The sequence below is a fragment of the Cervus canadensis genome, chromosome 18 (assembly GCF_019320065.1).
Source record: "Cervus canadensis isolate Bull #8, Minnesota chromosome 18, ASM1932006v1, whole genome shotgun sequence".
Taxonomy (NCBI): Eukaryota; Metazoa; Chordata; class Mammalia; order Artiodactyla; family Cervidae; genus Cervus; species Cervus canadensis.
In genome coordinates, this window is record NC_057403.1 from 31684288 (window position 1) to 31712142 (window position 27855).

The following is a 27855-nucleotide window of genomic DNA, read 5'->3' on the forward strand; positions in this document are numbered from 1 at the left end:
CAATTGAGGTCTGATGTGTACCAGAAGAAATTGTTTCCACTCATTCTCATAATGGGTCTGTATTTAGTTCATGATCCACCACCCCAAAACAAAAATGGCGCTGTCGGTAGGGCCCAACCTCTACTGATGCTGGACATTTTAACATATGAGGTGGTACAGCCCCCCAGATGACTCACCGGGTCCTCTGTGGGGACAGCTATGGATGGTTCTGAAGTCAGGTCGGCTTGGATAAAATGCAGAGAGTATCTTTCCCAGTGTGGGTCTGACAAACTCTCACAGGCTCGATCTGCAGGGTCCCAAAAGGAACCCACACTCCACCTGAGAGCTGACTCAAGACCTCCATCTGCCCATGAACCACAGGGTGGTCAGGGGCAGGTGAGCTGGAGTGAGGAGCCGGCCCCTTGCTCCCTGCTGTGGAGCTCCACCCTGACTCTTCCTGCTGCCCCCTTCAGGGCAGCCCCCACCCCACCCCCAGTGTCAGTGACCGGCTGCCAGGACACACAGGCCACAAAGCTGCGAGTCCTGCACAAGATCCCATCTGGCTCCCTTCTTGGCCTGAGGAAGTGAAGTGAAGTCGCTCAGTCGTGTCCAACTCTTTGCGATCCCATGGACTGTAGCCTACCAGGCTCCTCTGTCCATGGAATTCTCCAGGCAAGAATACTGGAGTGGGTTGCCATTTGGGGGCCCTCCTCAAAAGCAGCGGCTGCACTCTCTGCCAGGGCCTTTTCGGCAGCAAGAAAACTGCCGTTCACATCCAGGGAGAGAGAGGACGGCCGCTCACAGTGGCTGAGCTGGGGGTGCCTCCCTGGAAGTCACTGGGATGGCCAGGTTCCACAAAGGGAAGGAGTTACCTGCCACAGGTGCTACTGAGGTGACTGGGGTGGTTCTGCCACCGTTTCAGGTCCCTTGGGAACAAATGTGGGCACTAAGGCACGTGGGTCTCCTCCAGGCACTTGGGCACCAAGCAGTAGGTGCATGGGGCAGCCCTCCCACGCACCTACCCCTCTCTGATTAGGATTTGCTGGCTGCCAGGCTCAGGGCCTCTGGACAACACGACCTGTCCATACTCACCCTTGCATCCCCAGCGCCGAGCACGTGACTCAGTGTTCATAACCTATTTAATAAGTATTTGCCCTTGAATGAACAAATGAATTAATGAACAAACCAACAAACGAATGAATTTATGAAAGAACAAAGGAGTCACAGAGTTGCTTGGTGACAGGGACCTACCTAGCTTGAAGGAGACAGATTTCAATATTACCTTGGGAGGAACATTCTCAGTAAAATCTCCCATACTGGAAGAAATGACCTCAAGACATGGCACCCTGCTGGGTAATACACAGCTGCAGCCTATGGGCTGCCATCCTGTGACTTGAGACTCCATTGCCAGAAGGTCCACTTCCAGAAACAGGGAACATAGTACTTGTATGAAGCATTTATAAAAGTATAGCTATTACTGTAGAACAGGCATGCACAAAGGACAGCCCACGGGCCAAATCTTTCTGTGACCTGGCTTTGTAAATAAAGTTTTATTAGAAACCATCAAGCACTTTCATTTATGACAGAACTGAGTAGTTACAAAGGAGCCCACATGGCCTACAACACCTAAATTATTTGTTATTTGAACCTTTACAGAAAGTTTGTTGATCTCTGTGTTGAATATTCAACTGCAAAAAATACATGACATATATTCAAGTAAAAGCTGGATCATATAGAAATCTGTAATGTAGTCGTTTTTTTGTGAAATACATCTTTCAGTGCACAAAAAGGACTGGGAAAGAATGGACTAAAATGTTTGCGGTTGTTATCTCTGAGTGGCAAGGGCAGATATATTTTTACATTATTTTATTTGTATTTATCTGTATTTTCTCAATGTCCAAGATAAACAATAACTAATTTTATAGTAAGAAAAAAAATAATAATGTCATTAAACAACAAAAATAGCAACAAAGAAGTCAGTAAATGGCCCTTTAGGAAGGACCAAGTGGCTGGGGTTTGAAGACATTTCAGAGGGGGTCAGGCCCCATTTGGGAACAGATGCATGCTGCCAATGGTCTCCTACACAGGGATTATTTTATGTCACACAGCGGCTTTGCTGAAGTATCACTTCAATTTTTCAAGGCAAATTACTTTTAAAAAAAGAACCTAAAACACCTATTTTAGCAGCAAATTTAACAAAATATATTTAGCAATAAAGAGAAGCATGTATCTGTCTTGGTCTTCAAGGGAACAACCACTGCACGCATTTTACATTGAACTAAACATAAGCAGGTTGGAAATTTTCCAAAATGCCTCTCAAGATGATTGAAGACAACCGAGGGTGTCCAAAAACCACGATGACAACCACTGAGCTAAGAGTTTTGGGACATTACTGTAATGAAGAGATGAGAGTGCCTTGAAGGGAACCTGTCTCATCATACATCAAATGGCTTTGGAACTGAGGTCAAACCAGAGCAAAGAAACTGGTGTCCACCCAAGTCCCGGCCCAGCAAGACGCCTCCCTGGGGGAGAGAATGGACCCTCTCTGGCGTCCCCAGAACCCAAGGACCAGAGTAAATCATCATGGTCACCCCAAGGTGTGCCCTGCTCCCAGCAAAAGCTGAAACATGACCCCACCCCTTAAAAGCAAGTGATGAGGCATCAAAAGCCAACCCACCCACCACCCACTTCCTTCTGCCAATACCTGGCTGGGCATCCCCAAGAGGATGGTCAGCTCCGCCAGGGAGTCAGCTTATCCTGTGCCTCCCATAGCCCGTGGACACATGCCACATGTCACACAAAACCCCAATGCTGACAGCAGCGAAGACATGGATCCCACAAGCAGCCAGGCCCTGGACAACCTTCCCTTGGTAGGAAAAGCAAACAGACCCAGGCACACGAATTCCACCCACCACCGCCTCTACCAACAGCACAGCTCCCTTTCTGCCTGGCCCACCCATCAGGGAGCTGGAGGGAGTGTTCAGACACGCACTGTTTTGGAGTTCTGCAGCCTATTTTGAAGATGTGGATCAAGGAGAGGATGGCAGCAAATCTCTGTGCTTAGCTCGGCCCTGTCACAAACCAAGCCCCCCAGTTCCCCATTCTGTCTCCCCAGCCCATGTTAGACGCACAGTATTCACCTCTTACGATTATATTAACAAGCTCCATTATTACAGAGTTGTCTTGGGAACTAACCAGGACTGTCCTGGCTGGCTCCACAGCACCCACAGCATACCAGGACTTAGGTGAAAACAGTAAGCAAAACGCAATACAAGATAAATAAATGGAAATACAGCCCCAGGAAATTGCGTGCACTCCTGACAAAGAAAAGCTACACCAAATCTGGCTCAGAATCCAGTGGAGGGGCCCAAACAGAGTGAAAAACCACGTGCACAGAAAGGAAGACCTGCTTTAGCTACCCAGCTCCTAGGGGACCCCCAAGCCCTGCTCAGGTGCCTCTCTGCTCAGGTTCTGCCCAAGAAAAAAGGCCCAAAACTCTGCCCAAGTCCTGCTCCCCTGAGCTCCTTTGCAAGGGCCCACAGCTTTCCGAGAAGGGGTTTCCAGATGGCGCCTGGCGGCAGCAGTGCCAAACTCCACAGCTTAAGTAAATGTTGCCGTCGCCCCGTCCTGCCAGGAAAAGGCAAGGGGGACCCACGGCTCTTCTCAGCTGCTGCGACGCTTGCTTCCCGGAGAGAACAGAGAGTCCCCACCACCTGCCCTGCACCCTGCTGGAGAGCCCCTTTTCCTCTGCGTTTGTGAGCCTCACTGCCCCTTTCTACACGCCAGCCCGGTCCACACAGGTGGGGGATGAGCTGTCAGATGCCAACAGAGGAGAGGGAAGTGAGGAACCCAGAAGGGCAGCAAGCAGGCCCAAGGGTCACAGATGGCAAAGGTTCCAGCCCAATCATCACGAATTTGGGATGTTTGCACAAATCCAACCTCCTGATCTCTGCAGGTGTTTCTCCACCCCTACCATCAACGCTCCAAAAGCCTGACAGTTATGGGAGTTAAGCCTCACTTCTCTTCCGACCTCACGTGCTCAGAGCACTGCCATGTGCTCCCAGCATGGGTCCCTCCCAGGTCTCCCTCCATTCTCCACCTCAACATCCCAGATAGTCCAGAGGCGTCCCCCGGAATCCAGGGGAATCCTGAGGGCCAGTGGAACAGGAGGTTTACTGAAGCCTGTACCTGTCTCCACCCCGGAGACATCAGGGCTACCTCCCAAAACCTCCTCTAGAGGAGGGCAGAGCCAGGCACTGGCTGAGGTGGAAAGCAAGGAAGACTCCGTGCTTTACAGGCTCAGGAGTGCACGTCTCATAACAGGCACAACGCTTCATGCCAATGAAGGGGTTCAAAGGCATAAGAGCCCGGTGGAGAAGGAATCCAGTGAACAAGAGGACCCAAGGTGCTCCCCAAACAGAGACTGTCCCCGCTCTGTGGGAGCGGCTGCTGGCAGTGCCGACACATTGGGCCTACGTCCCCAGGTACCTGAGAAGGAACAGCAAGAGAGTGGGTGGTGAAAGGTGGCTCCAGGCAGCTCATGACACATGCTTTGGACCAACAAGCAGAGGCCGCGCTGTGGCCACTGGCAAAGCAAACCTCTAATGCCAAGGTGGTGGCCAACCTGAGCTCGAACCTCGCATTCCAGCTAGCGGCAATCACGCACCTAAGGCTTCACGCTCTGTTTTGAACACTGACTGCTTAATTCTTTGCCTCATTGTAACCTGTCCTTAGCTAATCTGTATTTTTCTTATGACCATTAAATTTAGATTGAAATGAACGTTTGTTCCTTGTATTAACACGCATACAGAAGGAGCACCCCACCGTGGACACGCGGGGCTTCCTGCGTTCTCGGGCAGGAACACAGCATCCCTAGGAGCGCAGGAGGGGGACACGAAGGTGGGCAGAGTGAGGCGGGGCAGCTAAAAACGGCAGGGCTCCAGTGACCCTGCGGTGGGAATCGACCCCGCGGACAGAAGACGGTGGCCTGGGAATCTGGGAATCCTTGGGAAGGAGGAGGAAAGAGGCTTTGCTTCTGGGATCTCGTGTCACACATCTTTTATATCACACTTCCTATTTGAAGACTTCAAGAGCCAGTATGATTTCTCTCTTTCTGAAATGCTAAGTGACAGCGCCATCGGGCAGCCCCGTGGAAGTGGGATTTACAGCTCCACGCAAAGGGGTGAGAGAGGCAGCCAAGGCCCCGGGGTGGTACTGAGCGTTCCCAGGCACAAGACCATCAAAGGGCACAGAGTGATCGGAAGTTTATAAAAAGGAGCTGCTGCCAGGCGTCCGGCCCCCTCACGGGAGACAGGCGAGGTGAACCAGCATCTGAGGACTCCTGCTCCCAGCTCCAGCACCACGCCAAGTGGGCGGACCACCTCCAGTCCCAGCAGAAAGGCGGGAGAGCAGGGGGAGCCCACTGGAGCCCTGACCTCTGCCCCGTCGGACAGAAGTCTGGCCAGCCTACTGCCCAGGCCGGGCCAGCTCCTGGGAGGCAGGGCCCACCAGCATCTGCCCGGGCATGGCTTCGGCACACACAGCCGAGCCTCCGTAAATCTCCACAAACACGGCGGCCGCCTGCACACTCTTCCACGTCGGGACGGAAAAGCTGCATATGGCGCTCGGTTTTAACAGCTGAGCTTTAAAAAAGTGCAGCTTTTCATCTCACTGAACCAGCTCCCAAATTAAAGGGTGGGGGAGGGAGAGAGAGGAGGCAGGAAAAGAGAGGCTGGAGTGGACAGGGGGAGCCTTCCACGCTAAATTCGATTTTACAAGGAATTTCAGACTAGTATCTGCTCCAAAGGTCCCTCTGGAAAATGAAATCATAGTCCCTGTTTGTCGTCCCCAAGTTTACTAATTTCATCCTTTAAAAAATAACTTTTCTTTTTTCTGCTTTTAATAAAAATGAAGGAGTCCATCGATGAAGAAATCACTCGCGTGCCTTAGATTGGGTTAACAATTTTTAAGCAAATTTGTAAATGGGATTATTGTTTTCCAAAGTTCTACTCAGCGAACAGATTAGCGGCCACAATGCCCAGGGGCCGTCCCCTGGTCCTTTTAATTCCGCGCCTGGAGGTGGAAGGTGCTGGGAGAGGAATGGGAGGGAGAAGCCTGATAGAGGGCAGTTTTCCTGGAATCGCCTGGAAACTTTTACTTTCTGTTTCCTCTGCTGATAACGACTGTCTTCGCTCTGCAGCCAGCCCCCCTCTCCTCTCCCAGCCCCCTGTTGCTGCCTGCCATCCCCGAGCTCCAGTATAAAGTTTGGCTTTTGCAGCAGGAAGCAGCTGGGCCAAGCAACCAGCGAATGATAATGACCTCAGAAATCTGCTGTTCGCTCGGCAACAATAGGGTGCTCAGTCTACTGGAAAATTGTGTTCATCAGCTAACTCTGCTCAGTTACTAATTGACATTGCCAAATATTTTAAGAACAATTGGAATGCACGAGCAAAAAAAAAAAAAAAAAATTTGAAGATCTTAATCCTCAGACTTAAATGTTTTTCTTTTTCTTTTTTTCCCTTCTTTCGAGTGCCCAGATTTGTTTGTGTGGAGCAGGCAGTGGTTATCATGAATGGGGGCAGGGAGGAGGAGCCACATGAGAAAAAGAGGTGGAAAAGAAAGAAAATCTATCATATCACTATACACCCGATGTAAATGCAGGGGAGCCCTGGATAAAGGCCTTTGATGCTGTGGTCAATGGGCCAGCACAGGATGGAGACCCAGCATTTCAGGAATGTGCTCGGCCAACAAAAGAAGAGCCCGCAAGGCTTCCAGCCCAGCTGATCAAATAATCCTTGTCCATCTCAAAATATCATACCAGAAGTAGTAGGGGTTAACAATATTTTCATCTTTCCATCTCTTCCTGCCTGGCTTTCCATTGATCACGTAACTTAGCCGACTTTATTTAATGAACAGAGGGTCAACGCATTCAATTACCCCTTTCCCACCATCAACACTTCAATTAGCCCCTCTCCAAAATTATGGGGAATGCAGAAGGTAACTGCCCTGTTGGATATAATGAACAGTATCGTTTCTTAGTACATTAAGTTTTAATTATTCCGAGCATGATTTCTAAAGCAAAATCTAAAGAAACAGAACTTTGGTTGTCTTCTGACTCAGGATAAGGCTAGAATTGGAGCACAGCCTTAGACGAGATTTTAGGGAAAGATACAGAGATTAATGTCGTCGGAGAGTTTGCACGCGAGCCAGAAATGAGGGAGCATCAAAACACCCGCCCCGTTTTCTAAATGTCATAAAAGAGTAAAAAATTTTAAGCCGCTGTTTTCCAAATAGTCTCCCTTTGCATTGTACACGGAGGCAGAAATGACATCTACTATGGTGTGAAATTAGTGGTAAGACAAATCAACAACAACAACAACAAATAAAACAAAGGGGAAAGATGGGGAAGTGATCTGTGTGACTAGTTTTGTCCATTTTCTGTTAGAAAATATGACCTCTCAATTTGTCAAAGGTCCTAGTTTTCGCAGTTGATCTTAAGCTTGGTTCTCAGCAGTTTGGAGAGCCAAAGAACAAACACATTTTCTGGTTCACTGGAATCATTTTCACATGTTCACTGATTCAAACATTCTTTTGCTCACATAACAAACAGCTGCATCCCACATTAGCCTAGCCAGTGACAGTCGCCCATCTCGGCAATAACTGTTTGATTGCAAACTTGACCCCTTCTTCGTCTCGGTCTGAGCAAGACATTTTTAAACAGCCACTCCGTTCCAATCCTCCTTTGCAAAGAATTACATCTGATAACAAAGGACGTCTCTGCCACTCATTGTAAGCCTTCTTCTGGAGATCTGTTCTAAGAGGCTCTCTGTAAAAAGGTTTTTTATGATGAATTCAGAACTACTATCATGTTAAGAGCAGCGATTTATAAAGAAGAATTCATTGGTTAAGATCTGAAAAAATAGTTTCTCAGGCCCTACTGACCCAGTTTTCAACAAAAAAAAGAATCAAGTGATGCAAATTAAGTTTTGCAACATTGTTATGCAGTCTGAGAAATTTGTAAAACCGTGTTTTTGCAGTTATTTCTTAATAGAAGCCTTAATAAGTACTTCTTTCTTTACTTAAGGGCTTAAAGATTTTTTTCTCCCCTTCACCTTGCAGGTTTCTCTCTAACAGGTAATAATAAAATACCTATTGTGTCAAGATTTTTATTTAAATGCTTATTTTAATCGCACTTTATACAAATCAGACTTGTTAGAAATAAGAGGGAAGACTAACCCGATTTGGTTAAGGGTCCTAATCCCAGGAAAACTTGAATGGCCCAGGCGTGCGACTGATTTAGGCTGCATATTGGTATGCCATCAATTTTCCTACTTAGTCAGAAAATTATGAAAGGGTCTAATTTGAATATGAAGAAAACAAAGAAGTCAACCAGAAATGAAAGAATCAGTATTCACAATTGTATGATTCTTCAATGAGGGAAATAAAAGTGAGAAGATAACCACAACTCAAGTATAATTCTCCTTTGAGTCCCAAGCCCGGTTGGTTCTTTTAAGCAAAATGGACTTCTTTCAACAGAGTATTTAGAGATTTGGAAACAACAGAGATAGGAATAGCATGAGGCTATCACTTGGCCAGAAGGTGAGAAAAACACGGTAAACACGTCATTAATAGAGCCGAACATTTGGTGTCGGAATATTCTGCTGAGACCTTTTCATTTCAGCGGGGCTGGGAGACGGATGAAAATCTGTCAGTGTTAACTCCACGTCACTCCAAAAAGTTAGGAAAGCCAGTTTGTGCTCTGCTTTCTGCCCCAGAAAGGTCCCCAATCCAAAAACCGTGAGATGACACTCTCCAGGAGAGGGGACCGCCTCACGGGAGGCCGGAAGTAATCCGTCCTGACAATGGGACGCCTGGCACTTTGCTGCCTTCCTGCACAAAGATCCACCTCAGAGCGCTCGCCATCCGGCAGCAACACTGGAGAACCCTTGCCCGGGTTCTGGGCGGTGGTCACTCCAGGCAACGTGGCCTAGCCCTCCGTGGTGCTGCAGTCCTCCTCAGACGCTTCCAGAGTGTCTCAGCAGAAGTGAATTGCAAACGAGGCTAGGACTCCAGGAGTAGACAGTGTGTTTCATGGGTGTTTAAGCAGCGGCATTAAGTGCTATCGGAATCTCTGGAATGTGCAGTGCAGATTTATGTGTCTTAACAATTCTTTACTGGTTCGTAATAAGCCAGCGGACTCACACTTTATTTTAATACTAATTTTGTCCTAGAAGAAGGGAATACTGATGCATGACAAGAACAACACAACTAATCTGGCATCTACTTAATAAGTGTAGCAGTGAATTGCCTCCAATACTGAAATATTTATCGAAACTGAGAAGGGAAAAAAAAAAGAAAAGGGGAAAAAAAACTTAAAAAATGACCCTCACCAGGGTGTTGCCACATCTTTAACAGTGGGCAATGCAGTGCCTTGAGGTGCCTCAAACTGTCTTTCATTTTCTAGACTTAATGGCTGATTGCAGAAATCAATGTTGCCATTAGTAACAGGGTATTTGTTATGGCATGATTTCCTCTGTTGTTAGGCTGCAGAATGATTACAGTATTAGCGAGATGCTTTCTTTATAAAGGGCTAGAGATATAACTTTCAATTTACTATCCATTAGTAAGGGGCTTTGGAAATATGGATGAAGGCAGCAAGCTTACCTGCTGTTAGGTAGTGATTTTAATTTAGCTGTCTTAGGATAGTGGGATATTTTTTTTTTTCTTTTTTTTCCCCCTCAAACTGGGCCAGGAAGCTTCAGCATTTCACAGACATTTTGATGACAGATTTTCTGCTTTGCTATTTTAGACCCCAAAGCTGTATCGCCCGTGTAACACAGTACAATTTAAGACATGAAGTCGCGCATCTGTGTTTCAAACCTCTGTGCTTTTCCAAACCATCAGAGGAGAATGGTGTGGTTCTTCAGGCTATAGACACCTGGCAGGTGAACCGAGCTGTACTTTAGGAAGGGGACTGGAGACACGTTAGGTCTAAGGAGAGACAGTGAAAGGCCCAAATGAGACAATTATGGGCATACACCTGGGGGGATAGATCGTGAAGGTCTAAACTTACACAATCACATCCATGGATGGAGGCAAACGGTAGCTCCTGGGTTCCTGAGGTGATGGCAGATGGGGGTCAGGGAACGAAATGGGGCCAGGCAATCTTAGGGGCAAGATAGGCTATGCCCGCTGGCAAACATACCAACTGGCCACCTCTCCACCACAGAGGAGAAGGACTGACTTACTTTCCTGGTGGCCAGGGATCAAAGGAAGGTCACAGAGTTGAAATGACAGCCTTCTCTTAAGGCAGGGCCAACAGGCAAGGTCCAGAAGCATGAGCACCAGGCCGCAGTGACCTCAGAGCTGACCCTGGAGGGCAGCGAGGCCCCTTCCCCACTGAGGTCAGCACCGAATCAGGTCCCCGGGGAGAGCCCTGGCTCCGGCCACTGTTCCCCATCTCCCCCAACAACCTACCTGAGGAGGACGGCGAGGAGGGGTGCGGGCTGTCCTCCTGGGCGCTCCCGGTCTGCGAGAGCCCGCCTCCGACCCCGCTCTCCTCGGTGACGTTGGAGGAGCCCGGCGTGGTGGAGCGGCTCACCGACTGGGACTCCTGGTCGCTGCCCGAGCCACGCCGCTCGTCGGGGCCCCCGTGCAGCCCGTCCTCGTCACCCTTGCGGTCCCTCTTGTGGACCCGGGAGTGCACGACCACCTGGTGGTAGGTGCGGAACACTCGGCCGCAGTCCGGGCACTCGGTCGGCTTGTCCTTCAGGCTCCCGGGACCCTGCAGGTTATACTCAAGAGTCTGGTTGAGCCCGTGTGACAAAAAATCCCGACTGCCTTCTAAAGGGTCGAGCTTATTTGGCAGGTCTCTCTGATTGCCCACTTTAGTGCTGTGAACCAAATCAGCAGGCATTTTCTGCTTGGAGCCATCTGCTCCCACTAACACGTACTCCCGCTTCTCCTTATCAAACAGAACTCCGGCGTTTGCCAAAGTGTCTTCGTGGTTGCGCTGGAGCTGGTGCTCTTTAGACAAGAAGCCGTGTTCCATGGCCATGCCCCTGGCCATGAGCTGCCAAGCCTGGTAGCTGTTCACGGGGTCCATCTCGGCAGCTTTGGCGGCCGCCTGCAACCGCTCGATGCAGCTGGATTTCAGCGGTGGCACCAGGTTGAGGCATCCCAGGAGGGAGTGCTTGTCACCCTCGGGGACACCATGGGCCATGCTGGAGATGGGGGTCAGAAGCTTCCCCACCACCTCCTTCTCCTTCAGGGGCAGCTCGCCTTTGCCATAGAGCTGGCTAGGCTCGCTCAGGCTGGCTTTGTCTGCGGCCATGAAGCCGCTCTGCAGGCAGGAGAGATACCTGGAGTACAGGTTGGCATGGGCCTCCTGGGACATGCCGCCCATGGGCACAGGCACCTCGGGGTCGCTGAGGGACTTGTTCTTCACGGACAGCTTGTTGAGGTGGACCTTCATGTGGTTCTTCAGGAACCAGGGCTCTTTGAAGCGCCGGCCGCAGATCTGGCAGCAGTGCTCGAAGGAGTCCTTGTGCTTCCGCATGTGGCCCTTCAGGAACCACGCCTGGCTGAACACCTGCCCGCACACCTCGCACCGGAACTCGTTGGCCGACTGCTCCCCGCCGCCGTTGGGGCCCTGGCCCTGGGCCGACTCGGCCGTGATGTGGGCCTTCTCCACGTGGCTTATGAGCTCCTCCTCCTGCGAGGCGGCGAAGTCACACAGCGTGCACTTGTAGGGCTTGTGCAAGATGCGGATATGGCGGTCCAGCTCCTCCCGCTTCTTGAACTTGCCCTTGCAGAAGGTGCAGCGGAAGCCAGCAGCGGGCGCCACCGCGTCCTCTTGCACGCTGGCCGGCTTGGGCGAGGGCACCGGGTTGGCCACGTCCGGCACGCTGTGGTTGGTGGGCAGGGCCAGGTTGCAGGCGGCCAGCGGGGCCTGCTGGGCGTGCGCCAGGGGCTTCAGGTCGGGCCGGGGCTGCAGCAGGCTGCTCTTCATCTGCTTGTCCCGCAAGATGGCCCTCTCCTCCAGCTCGTGCAGCAGGCGGTTCTCCTCGCGCACCCGCCCGCGCCCCTTCCCCAGGTTGCCCAGCTTGTGGGTCCGCAGGTGGATCTTGAGGTTCCCTTTCTGCGCCGCCCGGTGGTCGCAATACGGGCACTTGAAGGGCTTCTCGCCCGTGTGAGTGCGCATGTGCAGGGAGAGGATGCTGTTGAAGCGGAAGCGCTTGCCGCAGAGCGGGCACGGGTACTTCCGGTTTTTGCGGGCGTCGTCCTCGATGTCGCTCATCTGGGACATGATGCCCAGGTTCTGACCGTTGAGGAACTGCTGCAGATCCACCCGCCCGTTGAGGCTGGTGTCCACATCCCGGCCCAGCTGGTTGGCCAGGAGCGCCATCTGACTGCCCATGGGCTGGCCACTCATGGGCACGTGGGCCTTCTCGTCGAGAGGCGCGGGGGTCTTCTCCTCGGGGTTGGGCCGCGGATGTAGTTCGGGGAAAGCATGGCTGAGCTGGGAGGTGATCTGGTGCAACTTCTGACTCATGGCATACTGGCCGTTGAGGACGGGGCCGCTCAGATGGGGCTCTGCTTCTGGCGCCGCTGAGGACACTCCAAGGCACAGACTGGCTTCTTCCATCCCTGAAAATAAAGAAAGAGTTCAGATCTGTGCCAGGTACCGTGGCACAGTGAATCAACAGCATCAACTGGTGGGGAATTTGCATTGCATGCCTAACCTACACATAATAATGCTAAGGAATTATAGTCAAAAACAATAATAAAAAAATGAATTATTAAATGCCAATTATGCAATATGGCATTGCTCCTCCAATTTGTTTTGGCGATAGATCGTCTTCCTTGTATTTTCTATTTACAGACTGCAATTATTCATTCACGTTTAAATTATTAATGTTTTACCACTTTCAACACCTAATAACAAATCAGGGGTCTACGTGTTAAACTTTTCCTCCTCTCCTCCCTTTAGCACCTGCACCTGTTGGTTCAGTTCAGAGTTTGTCACAGAGCAGAATGGCTTTAACTGAAAGACCAAACTGACTCACTTGGAACTTTTGTTTCTGGTTACTATATTCAATATATTCACCAGTCAGAGATGAAAGAGATTATTTTATGATTTGGCAAAAAAAAAAAAAAAAAAAAAATCCAACCCAATGGCACGATATTTACTGGTACATAATAAAACAAGATAATGTTTTGGGAAAAAATAAAGTAAAGGACAGGCTTTAGAACAATAAAAGGGATTTTGCTTTAGTCAACAAAAAGTGCAGTAATATCTCATTAAGCTGATTAGTATGCTGCTTAGAAACAGTACTAGGTGCTGTAACACATGATTATAATCATAAAAATCCTTCAGTGTTTGCAAGGAAGCATTAACGAGGTATATTAAATTTTAAGGAGACTGCGAGTAGCAGCTTTGCAAACCTTAGAGATTAAGATTTAACCCTTGTGTTACGAAACACTGTTATTTTGTTATTTGGTAACCGTGCCCATCAAAAGAAGTATAAATTATCTTGTGATGGAATCATAGTGGATTGTTGAGACTGCTCAAATTTGGGTAGGGGGTAAAGACTTCCACCGCAGAGTGGGCTTACCCTGTCCTTCAGCTGGCATGGTAGCTGCAGCAGGGACTTTGATTGGGCTTAAAGAGATCTTTTATAGAACTGGATAAAAACCAATTAAAATCCAGGGAAGATGCCATAGGAAGTCTCAACCAAGTTTGAGTGTTTTTAATAACTTTCCCAATATACAGTAATGAGTACAAATTGTACCTGCAGTATGTGTTTTGCAGAAAATTAGAACTCAAAGCTGTTTGTTAAACACTAACACTCAAAGCAGGTCTGCATAATTGTCTTTAATAGTCCTCTCTGCCCCTTTGCAGCCTATGCAGAATTGCTAAAGACAGATCGTTCTGGGATGGGGCAGAAGGAATAGTCCCCTCTATATCAGAGCATGTGGGGAGCTCAACTTTGAAAGGCAATGAATCCATGCCTGGGGTCCTTCTATTTCCAGATCTGTCTTCCACTTGAAGGAGTCCAAATTTGTTTCCTGCCACTGGAACAGTTATTACACATCCATCCCCTTTGTATCCCAATGTTTAGATGTGTTGGCCAGCCAGGTGGTCCAGAAGTACGGCTTAACCCCAGCCAGGACTGATTCCTGGGCCAAGCAGTTCCCCAGGGGGACGTGTGGGGACAGAGCTCAACTGTGGAGGAAGCACATTCAGCCCTGGTGGGGTCGGCTGCCTACTGGGCTTCCCGCCAGGCAGACTGTGTGTGGATGGAGGTTCTCCAACGGGAGACCTGACTTCCTTGGCAAGAGGACAGAGGCTGTGAGTCTGTCTTGCAAGAGAGGAGAAGAAAAAGACATGAGGTTTATTTCCAGGAGGGAGAGAAACTGCAACCATGGTGCAGGGTCAACTATCCATGAACAACTACACACACACACACAGACAAGCACGTGGTCACTTGGAGTAAAAGAATGCTTTCAATTTGTCTCTGGTGGCAGTCTGTACTCAAAAAATAAAATAAAAAGAAGAAAGGAAGGAAGAAAGAAAAAAGCTCATTTTGGAGCCTGGTCAAAAAGGAGTAATTTCTCAAGGAGTTTCTTGCATTCATTCAGTAGACTTGCTGAGTTTCCACCACGTGCCAGGCCCTGTCCTTGGCACTGAAGATGCACGAGTGGATAAGACCGACCAGCCCCAGCACGCATGGCATCCGCTGACCAGCAAGGAGGAGCAGGCCCAGTGTGAGAAGTTGCTGAAGCGGGACTGGGGCTGAGAAGGGCCCTGTCTAGAGCCGTTTCACCACCTTCGAGCCCCATCCAGCTGCTCTGGCTCCTCTCCTGAGCAAACACGGATCATAACCCCAAAGCCACTTGGGAGTGCTCAGAATTCCACCCAACAGCTCTGGGGAAGTTTGGAAAGTCCAAAGCCAACACGGATGGCCCACTGCCAAAGGCTGCCCAGTTGGCCTGCTCAGAAGACATGAATCCAGGAAGACGGGCTATTTTCAGGTTACTGCTGCTGAACTGACGCCAGTTAAGCAGGAGGGAGAGGAGGCTGAATGTGCAATGCAGCAAGACTTCACATCAGATTGGATGAGCAGCATCAAGTTGAAGACCACATCCCCCACCCCCAGTCATGCCGTAGACGTAACAGCTCAATTTGCCAAATACTGAACTTGAGGAGTTTTCAAGTTAGGTTTGAATATGGAATTCTTTTATTATGCTCAATTTATTTTTCCCCTCACAGTCAACAAAGTTTTTTTTAAACACCCTTTATGCAACCAGTCTTCAGGTGCCATTGTTGACCACAGAATATTCGAGAATATGATAAGGCACCGGCGGCTCCAGCCCCTCATGCAGGTCTCAACTACATATCCCCTTCTCACAAAGACCCTCCATGTCCACCTCGTCACAGAAAACTTAAGCCCCAAAGCCTCTCTCTACCCCGTTATCTTACTTTCTTCTTCAGGGCACTTATCACAGGACGGGGGGCAGTTTTCTTATTGACCCTCTTGCAGATGTGCAGGCAGGATCATGTCTTCCTTGGCCACAAATAAAGCCTCAGGGCCTAGAGCCGAGCTGGATCGTTGTAAGTTCAGATCGTTATAACTGAATGGATGAATGATCAAACAGACCCTATAAACACAGCCCATAAACGAAGGCTAGCCTGTAGTAGAAACACTTCCACTCCAACTTCATGGAAATCAAATTCAGCTTTTGCACAAGTCCTTGAACATCCAACAATCTGAATCTGTCAGAGTCAGAAGGGTCTTGGGTTTCCACCCAGAATCTGGTGGTCCAGAAGCAGCCAAGGGAGAACCATGCCCCTGCACCGGCACTTTCACTATAAGTACTCATGGTGGCCATCTGGGCTTGGATCACCTCTGATGGCCCAGCTGCTGGCACTAGGAGACAGAGCAATTAAGTCCTTCAGAACTTGATCATCCATCCTGGGATCCATGGGAGAACCCAGAATTTCAGCAGAGCTGGAAGAGATGCTCTGAGGATCATGGCCCTCAGCTCCTCTAATGAGCCCCAGCAAAGACGGTGCCTAGCCCCACGGTACGGCAGGGTCAGACATCATCTCAGAATGCCCTGTGAGACCTGACACCCTGTGATTCCATGAGCAGGTGCAGGCGCAGCCATGGGACAGTCACAACCAATGCCAGCTGATAGACTCAGAGCAAGAAAGGGGAGTGTGAGTTCTTGGAAAGAGCAAGGGGTAATTGGTGTGCTGTCCCTGGGCCAAAGCAGCCGAGGCAGGACGAGCTGGCCCCGGGCCCAGCCTGAGACTCACAAAACCTGGGTCAGCCCCAATTTCTCCAGCCTTGATACTTCACCCATCCGGAATTCATTTACCCCTTATCTCACTCATTCAATAAATGCTTGCCTGGGACCTTTATGTAACTGCCCTCAAGGGCTTCTGGGTCAAAGGGGCCAGTGCAAGCAAAGCCACCAGTAAGAGGGAAGCAATGAAAAGTCCCCAGAGTGACTGAATTCAAAGTTTAGAGAATTTGCATTCGAGGTGTATAGGTGTGTGTGTGTGTGTGTGTGTGTGTGTGTGCACGTGAGTGTGTGTGTACAGGAATATGACTGTGTTTGGGGAGGGGCAGCAAGCCCCTAAGTGAATTTCCTCTAGCAAGAAATACAAGAAATCCCTGGGAAACTAAGGGATCACTTATCCTACTGATAAAGGGTTGGCTCCAACGCAGCCCTAAGAGCTCAGGGGCTGGGAGGTGGGGCTGCCTCCAGGGGCTCGTGGTTCTGGCAGGAGGTGGCCTGTCTCCTTTTCCCCAGCCCTCAGGGAGCGAGCGCAGGGAGACTGCCTTCCCTTTGGGACCACAGCGCTTCCTCCCAGAACTGCACGGAACACGTGTCAGTGTCCCCGGCAGACACTGCCCCGTCCTGACAAAGGGGGCAGACACACACATCCACAGACAGCGCTGCCCCACGCGGTCACTAATAACCTGGGAGCACTTAATCCTGAGTACCAACCCATCCTTCACGCCCCAGCCCCTGGCTCTGGAGCCGTCACCCTGTGTTCCAGCCGTTGAGGGACCCACACTGAGATGCCAGGAGCCAGTACAGGGTAGGCCATGACCCCGGGCTGAAGGCAACTGGGCAGCTGGGACCTTCTGAGGAACCTATACAGTAAGCCATCTGACCCTCTCACCTCGGCAGGGAAACTCTTAGCACAATCATAAAGCAATAAACAAACTATTAAACATGGAGGACAGCTCGCCCAGCCGTCAGCTTGTGGCCCCAGCCCAAACTGTAGCAGGAAGATCAGTAAACCCTGGCTGACTAATGGAAGGAACCAAACGATACGGAATTTACTGAACTGTAGACAGGCAGCCAGATGAGGCTGGGAAGGGGACGCTGTGAACTGTCGATTCGGGTGTGTCAGCCCTCCAGCATGGAAACCCTGCACATCCCACCCTATCCTGAGCCCAGGGGCATGGTGGGGCATGGGGGCACTCAACCGTACTGTCCGTATTAAGGAAGACCCAGGCCCAGGCCTGAATCCTGGCCACCATGGCACTCCTCACCTGAAAATGCCAGGCCCCCCTCTGAACACAGGCAGGGGCCCCAGCTGAAAGCTTCTGAAGCCTAGAGGTTTCTACTTGAGCTCTGCAATTTCATGATGAGGGTATTCTCAGCATATGAAACCCACCACTGGATGCACAGATTATCAAAATGCATTCTGTTTCCTCACCCCCATCATTGCAGGTACCGTGAGCCATTCAGCTGCCTTTGATGGTGCTAATAGTTATTTTGATTTTGCATTTCTGCCTTCAAGACTATTTCCTGTGATATCAATGACAAAAGTTTTCACTTAACTCTTCCAATAGAAAACCTAATTGTATCTTTCACTCAGAATGAAATTTGAAACTATCAGGACACCAGAAATGCCAGCTGCTAGGAGTCTAAATAAATTTTACACAAAAACACAGTTTCATTTTGCTAGCACAGAAAAAAAAAGTAATCTTATGAATAGCCCAAAAAATATAGATCTTGCCAGTAAGTTGCAAGAAGGAGTTTTATCCTTATACCATGAAAAAGAATAGCTGGGAAATAAAATGACTTTCAAAATGACCATTTCAACTGGATTTTTAAAAATCAAATACTGTTGTCTAGCCAAGCACAACTAAATATTCCCTTTTTTATCAATGAGGTAAAGGCACTGCCTCAGAAACCTTGCAGGAGACCAACACCCCCAGTGGCTGGGCAAGGGGTAGGGGCCTTGGGTTCACAAGAAGAGTTGCAAACACCATTGTGGGTTTTACCCCCAAATCATGTCACAGTAAGCAGTTCTGGCAGTAGGTGGACCTGTTTCCTGGGGGGCGCAAATGACCCTTGGCCCCTCCCCACAATGCACCTTGCTTTCTTAACACCTGAGATAAGCAGTAATTAAGACAACTTCACCTAGAATACAATGGCTTCTTATTAAATACCATTTTTCCAATTGTTGTAGCTCAAACTGTTTAACCAAGGTTGTTATAAGCATAATACACTCCTGTTCTGAAATACAGAACACCAGACTACTGAACCTTTTCAGGGTCATTAAACAGCTGTAAACATTATTACAAAAATAAACCAGAGATTTCATGCTTACATTTTGGCCTAGAGCTTGCGATGCTGAGCAAGTACATTTTTTCATCTCTCACAATCAACGCTGGTGACATTTGGGCATCCAAACAAATTACATCACAAACATTACTGAGGTGGGCAGGATACTGAGTGGTTTATTTGCCAGATGATTAATAGATAAAGAGGAGGGCAGCACGGGTGACCTGTTCTGTTTTGACTGATGTGTAGACAACGCTATGAGACAGGGCCAGAAACAGTTAAATTCTTGCTGAATTTATTAATGAAAATATGATATTCAAATAGGACTGCAAAGTATGGTGACTGTAACCAGGAGAGTCAAGTTGGAGAGCATGGTCAAACTCCCCAACCTTCCCTTCTGGGTGGAAGGTTGGCCAAAGTGTCAGGGTGGTCTCTGCCTGTAAAGGGGAGCAGGACTCGGCTGAACTGAGTGGTCCCACAGAAGCCCAGGCAGTTTCAGTGTTGGTGAGACAATTGTTGGAGGACTTAGAAGAAGAAGAAAAATGTCACCTCTCTTTGAAGACTTTGGATGATTTCAAAATTCTCCAAGGCCAAGAGGTCTCTCCAGCATGTTGGCTTTTGGATAGGTTGAAACTAGCCCAGAACTGAACTCAGATAATGAGCACATCAGATGGGAAAGGAAAACATCCACCAAGGGCTCTCCTGGTCCTCTCCTCTGGGAGAGCAGATTTCTGCCAGTAGTTCCTGGCTCACTATCTGCCCCCCCCACCCCACACAAAGCCAGGCAAACAGGGGGTGGAATTAACCTCGTATGGGGTAGTTGTTAAGACTGTGGACTTGTCAGGCAGCGAGAGCTCTCAAAGAAGATAGCAATAATTGTCATCATCACCATCTTCAGTGCAGCCACCACTCATCATCACCACTTACATCAGCCACAGAATCCGAATCCTTATCATCTTCTTCATACTCATCATCGTTCTCCTCTTCATGGCAGCATCGTGCATCAGTGCCTGCACTGTGCTAAGTACTGCATCAGCACCAGCACTGTGCTAGGTACTTCACAACCTTTATCTCATTTAGCTTTACAGAACCTAGGATGGTAGGTACCATACTGTTGCTGCTGCTGCTGCTAAGTCATGTCAGTCATGTCCGACTCTGTGTGACCCCATAGACGGCAGCCGACCAGGCTCCCCCGTCCCTGGGATTCTCCATACTAGTCCAATACAAAAAATGAGGAAACTGAGGCTCAGAATACATAAGCCTGAAAACGTCACACAGCTGGGAAGCCTGACTCCAGAGCCCGAGCAAGACATGCTGGAGGGAAGGCTGCTCCCTTGATGTCCACACCACGCTCCGTCTTGCTAGGCTGGATGCTGGCAGATGCCAGCGCCTTCCTTTGTGAAACATGTGGAAACAAAGGAAGCCTCAGCTCACGGCAAAGCTCAAAGGAAGCCAAGGAACCAGAGCTGTCACAACCACGTGTGCCCAGAGTGGAAATAGGCAGTATATTCCAAAGAAAGCACCGCTGGGAGCTGGCATGCTGAGGTGGGTGCAGGAGGGCACTTTGAGGCTAGAAATGCCACGTCTGTCAATCGCTGGTTGGGGGAGGGTCACATAACCACTTATTTATATTATCTTGGTTTCTTAAGATCCCTAGGAGCAGATACATTAGTCCACCTGCTCCTGTCCTGCGTCGGGTGGGTTATTCCCCCAATAGACTGGAGTAAGGAGAGAGAAAGCACTGGAATGACCACTGACATGCATCTAGTTGTCAGCTCTTCCACTGACATCAATTTGACCTTGGGTACTTGCCTGAGCCTCAGTTTCTTTGTCTCTAAAATGGACTGGTATTAACTGTCCTACACACGTCACAGGATTTTGAGAAGGCAAATGGATTTGCAGGAGAGAGAAAGTGGCATTTAAATAACAGAGGACTGTGCCCTGTGTAACCTCTTTCTCAGGAGCTGACCACAGCAGCCTTCGTGATCCAGAAAGGACCTTCATCTGGGAGTAGAGTAAATGCCGAGAGCTGAAGGACATAACCAAGGCACATGCAAAGCACATCAAAGTGGTTAATGAAGACTCACTCATTGCCAACTTTCTTGATGCATCTGTAAAGTGGACCTCAATCACTCAATAACACTCCTTAATGCCTACATAGAGATATACAAGTAAGACCAGGTCTTGCCTTTTAAGCTCACTCATGGAAGGGAAACAAATGAGTGGAGACGACAGAGCAGGGTCCAGTGCTGAAACAAGGACTCGATAATGCTTTGAGGCTGGGAGAGGTGGAGAAGGGATGCAGCGGGGAGAAGGGATGAAAGATCACTGAGGAGAACACCTGGGAAGAGCCTGGAATAAGCAGAGAAGAGGAAGAAGGGTGTGTGGGACGGAGGGGTCAGTGTGTGCCACATGGGGCCTCAGCATAGAATGTTCTTGGGAAAGACAGGGAGGGCGTGGCCAAGCGCAGACTTCAGTGTCAATCTATGGAGCATGGAGTTTATATCTGGGGCAAAACAGGGGCCCAAGAAGCCCCCACTGGAGTCATCATATAACACACATGCCTCACAGCACTAATGTGACACATGAGCAGTTTTCTACCAAATGTGGATCAGAGGAGATAAATATTCTTCAAAATCTTCTATTTTTTAGAAAAATAGAAGGTGAAAACAAACTCCTGGACCACAAACCAAACATGTAAGGGCTGAAATTCTCACCTTGGTGAGGGTTACCCATGCATTAGACAGAAAAGGATACTTAAGAGTTTGGAAGAAGGCATTGGTTTCCCCTCTTCCTCTTTGTAACAGCAAAACAAGTGGAAGAAGGATCACTCCAAAAATCCTGGCAGCCCACCCAAGCCTCTCCAAAGGTGGCAGCCCAAATCTACCTTCCATGCTCCTTCCTGATGTTGCCTCCTCCAAGAAGCCTTCCTGGATTTGCCCCAGGCTGGAGGCGATCACTCAATCCCCATAGCTCCCATGCTATTTCTCTGGAATGGTTAAGACATTGATGGTGCCATACTGCACGGTTATCAGAGGTCACATTTCTTCTGCTGTGGGGCTTTCTGAGAGTAAGCATCTTCTCAGCCCCGCCTGTAGCTCCTGAAGGACCCAGTCCTACTCGGAGCTGTCCTCTAGCTTCTGATGATCACACTGCAGGAGAGGAAGATGGTCTAGAGTATCACAAAAATGGACAGCATTTTGTGAGTCACAGCCCAGGCCTCTCCCCCTAGGATCTCAGCCATCAAGTGGTGTTTCCATTCCTCCCAGATGGGATGATTTGGGAAGGAAATGATCCCCTAATTTGCTGTAATTGATTTATCTGAACTGTGTCCACCCCATCGGGGAAAGGAACTAAAACTATATATATAAGCTTTTAGTGACTGCCCTAACTTTGAAATATCACAAAACTGAGAAAGATACCAGCAGTTGTCATGAAGTGTATTGATTATTTCGCTCTCACTGGCTTTCTCGTTTCCTTTTTAAACAGACTTCATCATGACAGGAAGTTAGATATTTAATCCCCTACTAACCTACCTTGGCTCCCTGCTCAGCCTCAGCACAGAGTTGCTGCCCGAGAACAAGTGGGGGACTGGGACCCACAGGATGCCCCACAGAGGGCAGGGTGCTCAGCTGCACCTCATCACCCTTTCACCCCTGATTAAAGTCATTTAAGTCTGAGCCCTTCTGGACTATGATATCGTGTCGAACAGTTTATTTTCATTTCACAGAAGCCTCAGATTTAATTCAGTGTAAAACTAAATATAATGTAGAATGCACATATGCAAGAGTGATCAAAGAGGGCCTGACTGTGAAATATTCATAGAAGCCAGCCCAGGGAGATTCATTCACAGGGGCACCTGTCGAAGACATAAGCTCAGATACACATCATCTCCTAAGCACACACAATCCTTACTGAGCAAAAATCCAGGCGCACCAGTGGGGCCTCTGCTGCCTGCAACCACTGGGCTCAGACCAGTAGACGGGGCCCAGCCAAGGCCAAGACAGACCTCACTCGTTTGTGGCCCTTGGGATCCCCAGTTCAACATCTCCAGCTCCTGGACAGGTCACCAGGCTGCCTGGCCTGCTTCTGCAGAGCCAGACTCCTGGGAGAGGAGGGAAGGCTGGGCCAGGCTCTTATCCCAGCAATGGGTGTCAGCGCCACATGCAGGTGGCCTCCAGGGAAGAGGATGAATTTCCAGCAGTTCACACGTGCTTGAGGACGGAGCGTGTGTGTGCATGCTAAGTCACTCGTTGTGTCCAACCTTGTGTGACCCCATGGACTGTAGCTCACCAGGGTTCTCCAGGCAAGAGTACTGGAGTGGGTTGGCAGGCAGATTCTTTACCGCTAGCACCACCTGGGAGGGAGCACCCTCTGCCAACTCTTGTTCAAATCTGTCGGAATTGGGAGAGAGGACTCCCTTTTCTGAGCGAGCAGATGAGGGGCCTTCCTGCCCTTATGTGCGTCTCAGTCCCTCTGTCTGGCACACTCTCCCTGCCCTGTCCACTTGTGCCCTGTGCCCTGTCCTCTGTGGGTAAATTAAATGCCACCTCACCCAGGAGGCCGTCCTCGATGTCCCGGGCCCTGTCTGTCTCCACAGGACTCCTCCTGGCTGACTCTTTCCCCCTTACAGTGGCTTGCACACTGGGTTGGCTCTGTTTGTACACTTGACCAGAAGCCCCCTGAGGACGAGGACCATGACCATCGGCTTCACTGGGGCACCTCCAGCACAGAGCCAGGCACAGAGGATGCACTCAATAAATATTTGCCAAAAGTATAAATGATTGAATTAGGGAATGAACGAATGAATGAATGAACAGACCAAGCAACAAATGCTGCAGGCCTGGCGGACAGCATTTCTCATGGAGGAGAGAAGGGGACCCAGGGGAGAAAGACAGACCACAGGCCACTCCTGGGTCACCAGGGCAGGCCATGCTCTCCGCTCCTCAGGGCACAAGCCAGGTAAGAAGTTTGTTCCATGGATGGAGCCTTATGTCAAATGTCACTGTCCATGCAGCCACCTCCAACCCCAGCCTTCACACCTTCTGTGAAGAGCTAATCCCACTCCGTCTCATGGTGGATTATCTGGGTCCCTGTCTCACTCCTGCCATCCTGTCTAAGACCTCCAGGGATCAATATCTGATCCAAACAGAAGGTTTCACACATAATATGTACCTACAGATTCTAGCTGAATGGACTCCAAACCCCTCAACCTGCTCTTTATAAACCCATATTGCTTACTGACTGCTCTGCCTCCTTCAGTCTACCTGCTCATGCAAACATCCATCCATCTATTCATTCATTCAGCATTTCCTGATGACCCACCATGAGCCGGGTACTGTGCCGGGCTCTGCAGAGAAAAGGCTCAGACTGCTCCCCAGCAAGAGGGCACAGGGACCCAAAACATCAGCCACAGAGACTGATAACATCTGAGTACTGCTCACTCACAAAAGGGTCAGGAGACCCGGAGGCTTCGGAGGGCAATGAGCACATCTCCCTCGTAGCAGGTCTATTGTCAGGAGGACGCCGGCACTCCCCTCGCCCCTACTCTGAACCTCTGTTGACACTTCCCTCCCAGACCCCAGGAACCCGTCACCCCCACAGTTAGGAGTGAGGGAGCCACTAGCGCACAGCAGAATGCCTTATCCTGGCGACATGCAGCCCCCCAGAGCAACCTTCCCAGGCCGAGAACAGCAAGCCTGGGGGTTGCATGTAGCTGACTCCCCCCAGGGCAGGGGCACCCACCTGCTCTCCCAGTGGGCCTCTCCCGTGTAGCAGGTCTGGACACAATAGCCCATCCCACCTGTTAGAACAGAGCCTCCACCCCCTCCACTCTCTGGAACCACACACCCGCACCTCAGCCTAGACAATTCCTGGCCTGGCGGGCCCCAGCCCCTCTGGGCGTCACAGCTTCCCAAGCATCAGCTGAGGAGGCTGGCCAGGTGGCCCCCTGCTCAGCTCCTCCTCTGTCCTGACTCATGCCGCTGCGGCCCAGCTGACAAGGAAGGGACCTCCCAGCCAAGCCCTGAGCCTTCACCAATCACAGAATGGCTGGAGTTGAACTTCACTGATGCCGAACTCTAAGGGAGACATTAAAAACGAACGTTTCTCTTTTCACAAGCGAGAACACGCCTTTAGCGTGCATGGGTCCAGGGCCGTCAGCGGGCAGTTGGTCGCCCCCCACCTGGGACAGGCTGTACTTGATCGTCACAATCATGACACCAGTGTCTCCCCAGCCTCGCCTCAGGAGGACCAGAGTTACTTCCCAAGGACAGGCTTTCGGAAGGCACAGAGCATTTTTCAGCTTCAGGAGCTTGGTGTGGAGGCACGATCTAAACAAGCAGCCAACAGCATTCAGAAGCACCCACAGTCAACGGCCTGGTGGCTAGTGAAATCTTTGGGACCCTGGAGGAATCTCTTTCCTGGGACTCTGTATGACATGATACATGTTTTCCACTGCCAAAGGTGAACTGTGTCTTATTCCAAAAGACCTGAAGGCCCACGAGCTCCAAGGTGGTATTTCCTCAGTTACCGATCTGTGATACAGGGCAATAATAAGATTACTGGGAGGATCAGTTCAGTCCACTTCAGTCGCTCAGTTGTGTCTGACTCTTTGCAACCCTATGGACTGTGTCATGCCAAGCCTCATGGTCCATCACCAACTCCCAGAGTTTACCCAAACTCATGTCCATTGAGTCGGTGATGCCATCCAATCATCTCATCCTCTGTCGTCCCCTTCTCCTCCCACCTTCAATCTTTCCCAGTATCAGGGTCTCTTCAAATGAGTCGGCTCTTTGCATCAGGTGGCCAAAGTATTGCAGTTTCAGCTTCAACATCAGTCCTTCCAATGAACACTCAGGACTGATCTCCTCTAGGATGGACTGGTTGGATCTCCTTGCAGTCCAAGGGACTCTCAAGAGTCTTCTCCAACACCACAGTTCAAAAGCATCAATTCTTCGGTGTTCAGCTTTCTTCATAGTCCAATTCTCATATCCATACATGACTATTGGAAAAAACATAGCCTCGACTAGACAGATCTTTGTTGGCAAAGTAATGTCTCGGCTTTTTGACATGCTGTCTAGGTTGGTCAAAACTTTCCTTCCAAGGAGTAAGTGTCTTTTAACTTCATGGCTGCAGTCACCATCTGCAGTGATTTTGGAGCCCAAAATAATAAAGTCTGCCACTGTTTCCACTGTTTCCCCATCTATTTGCCATGAAGTGATGGGATTGAATGCCATGATCTTAGTTTTCTGAATGTTGAGCTTTAAGCCAGCTTTTTCACTCTCCTCTTTCACTCTCAAGAGGCTCTTTAGTTCTTCTTCACTTTCTGCCTTAAGGGTGGTGTCATCTGCATATCTGAGGTTACTGATATTTCTCCCGGCAATCTTGAGTCCAGCTTGTGCTTCATCCAGCCCAGCGTTTCTCATGATGTACTCTGCATATAAGTTAAATAAGCAGGGTGACAATATACAACCTTGATGTACTCCTTTTCCTATTTGGAACCAGTCTGTTGTTCCATGTCCAGCTCTAACTGTTGCTTCCTGACCTACATACAGGTTTCTCAAGAGGCAAGTCAGGTGGTCTGGTATTCCCCTCTCTTTAAGAATTTTTCACAGTTTGTTGTGATCCACATAGTCAAAGGCTTTGGCATAGTCAGTAAAGCAGAAATAGATGTTTTTCTGGAACTCTCTTGCTTTTTCAATGATCCAGCAGATGTTGGCAATTTGATCTCTGGTTCCTCTGCCTTTTCTAAAACCAGCTTGAACATCTGAAAGTTCATGGTTCATGTATTGTTGAAGCCTGACTTGGAGAATTTTGAGCATTATTTTACTAGTGTGTGAGAAGAGTGCAATTGTGTGGTAGTTTGAACATTTTCTGGCATTGCCTTTCTTTGGGATTGGAATGAAAACTGACCTTTTCCAGTCCTGTGGCCACTGCTGAGTTTTCCAAATTTGCTGGCGTATTGAGTGCAGCACTTGCACAGCATCATCTTTTAGGATTTGAAATAGTTCAGCTGGAATTCCATCACCTCCACTAGCGTTGTTCGTAGTGATGCTTCCTAAGGCCCACTTGACTTTGCATTCCAGGATGTCTGGCTCTAGGCTGGTGATCACACCATCGGGATCATCTGGGTCGTGAAGATCTTTTTTGTACAGTTCTTCGGATGGAACCCAGTAATTTATATAAAGTCCTTGGAGTGGCATCTGGCACAGGGGGGAGGAGCTCTGTGTAGAGGCTGCCGCTGCCGCCTGCTGCCTCTTCTTCTACCACCTCAGTGGCCACCCACACATCCACACCGCTCAGTCTCCATCACGCCTACATCCAAGCAGTCCTGGGCAGTCACCAGCCCCCCCCACCGGAAGTCAGATGCTCCCCAGGCCTGTGTGGTAGTCAAGGGGTTAATCACCTTATCTTTTTTCTTTTAAAAAGTGTTTGCAGTTAATGAGGAAAAGTTAAACACCCCCATTTGAAATCTGGACAAAAGGCATGAGAAACGCAATTCACAGAAGAAATGGAATTTGGCTAATAACCATAAAAATGTCACTCCTGACTAGAAAGCAAAAAAGATTCAAAACAATAGCAAGGCTCCATTTTAATGTCGTTACAGGAAAGGCTATGCCCAGGCCTCGTGAGAACCCGCAGCCTTCTCCATGAGACCGTGGCACAGCCAAGGCGGAGCGTGGAGGATGGTAAGGCCACCTTGCTCCAACCACAGCTTCCTTCCAAAGGAAGGACTCAGAGCTATGGTGCGAGTCCTGAACACCATCAACTGTGGCTTCAAGCAAGCCAGCCTGGGAGGGTAAGCCTTCTAGAAAGTGCTTTCCCAAGAAGAGGCCTCAGTGTGAGAAGACGAAGCTCACACTTGCGGCTACACCCAGAGGAAACTATTAGAAAGCATCAGAGTCCTGCCAAGGAAGCCAGTCTGCTGGGCAGTGGCTTGTGTGAGGTGGGTACGGCTGGACCCAACCATCCGGCTCCACTTACATGGCCCCATGCCTGATGCCAGCCTGTCTCGCTGTGCACTCTCCTGCTCCCATGGCTCTCTCCACTTAAGGCAAAGACCAAACCACACCGTTGTCCCTGTGCCACAAATAAGAATTCATGCCAAAGGCTTCCACCAAATGGCCACTGCACTCTCACCCAATCTCACTTCCTACCTTCTCCTCAACTGCTTGGGGAGCATGTCCCTACTCCATGCATGAGCTCTGGCATCTCCTCCCTTTTCACAGATGTGCTTCTTGAGGGAAGGGATGCACAGATGGTAGCAGGGGAGCAAAA

At 49.5% G+C, this 27855-nt stretch overlaps 1 protein-coding gene across 7 annotated transcripts in view; it reads right to left on the reverse strand.

Annotated features, from left to right (window-relative positions):
- The window catches only part of ZNF536 (zinc finger protein 536), a 446058-nt gene that overhangs the window by 232414 nt on the left and 185789 nt on the right, over window positions 1–27855 (reverse strand). For 6 of the 7 annotated variants that reach the window (XM_043437645.1, XM_043437647.1, XM_043437643.1 and 3 more), the window contains one exon: window positions 10456–12627. In XM_043437645.1, the coding sequence (XP_043293580.1) occupies window positions 10456–12625 (2170 nt within the window). In that variant the 5' untranslated portion in view covers window positions 12626–12627. Of the gene's footprint in view, window positions 1–10455; window positions 12630–27855 lie in introns of those variants that run through there. The other variant, XM_043437649.1, reaches the window with a different exon arrangement.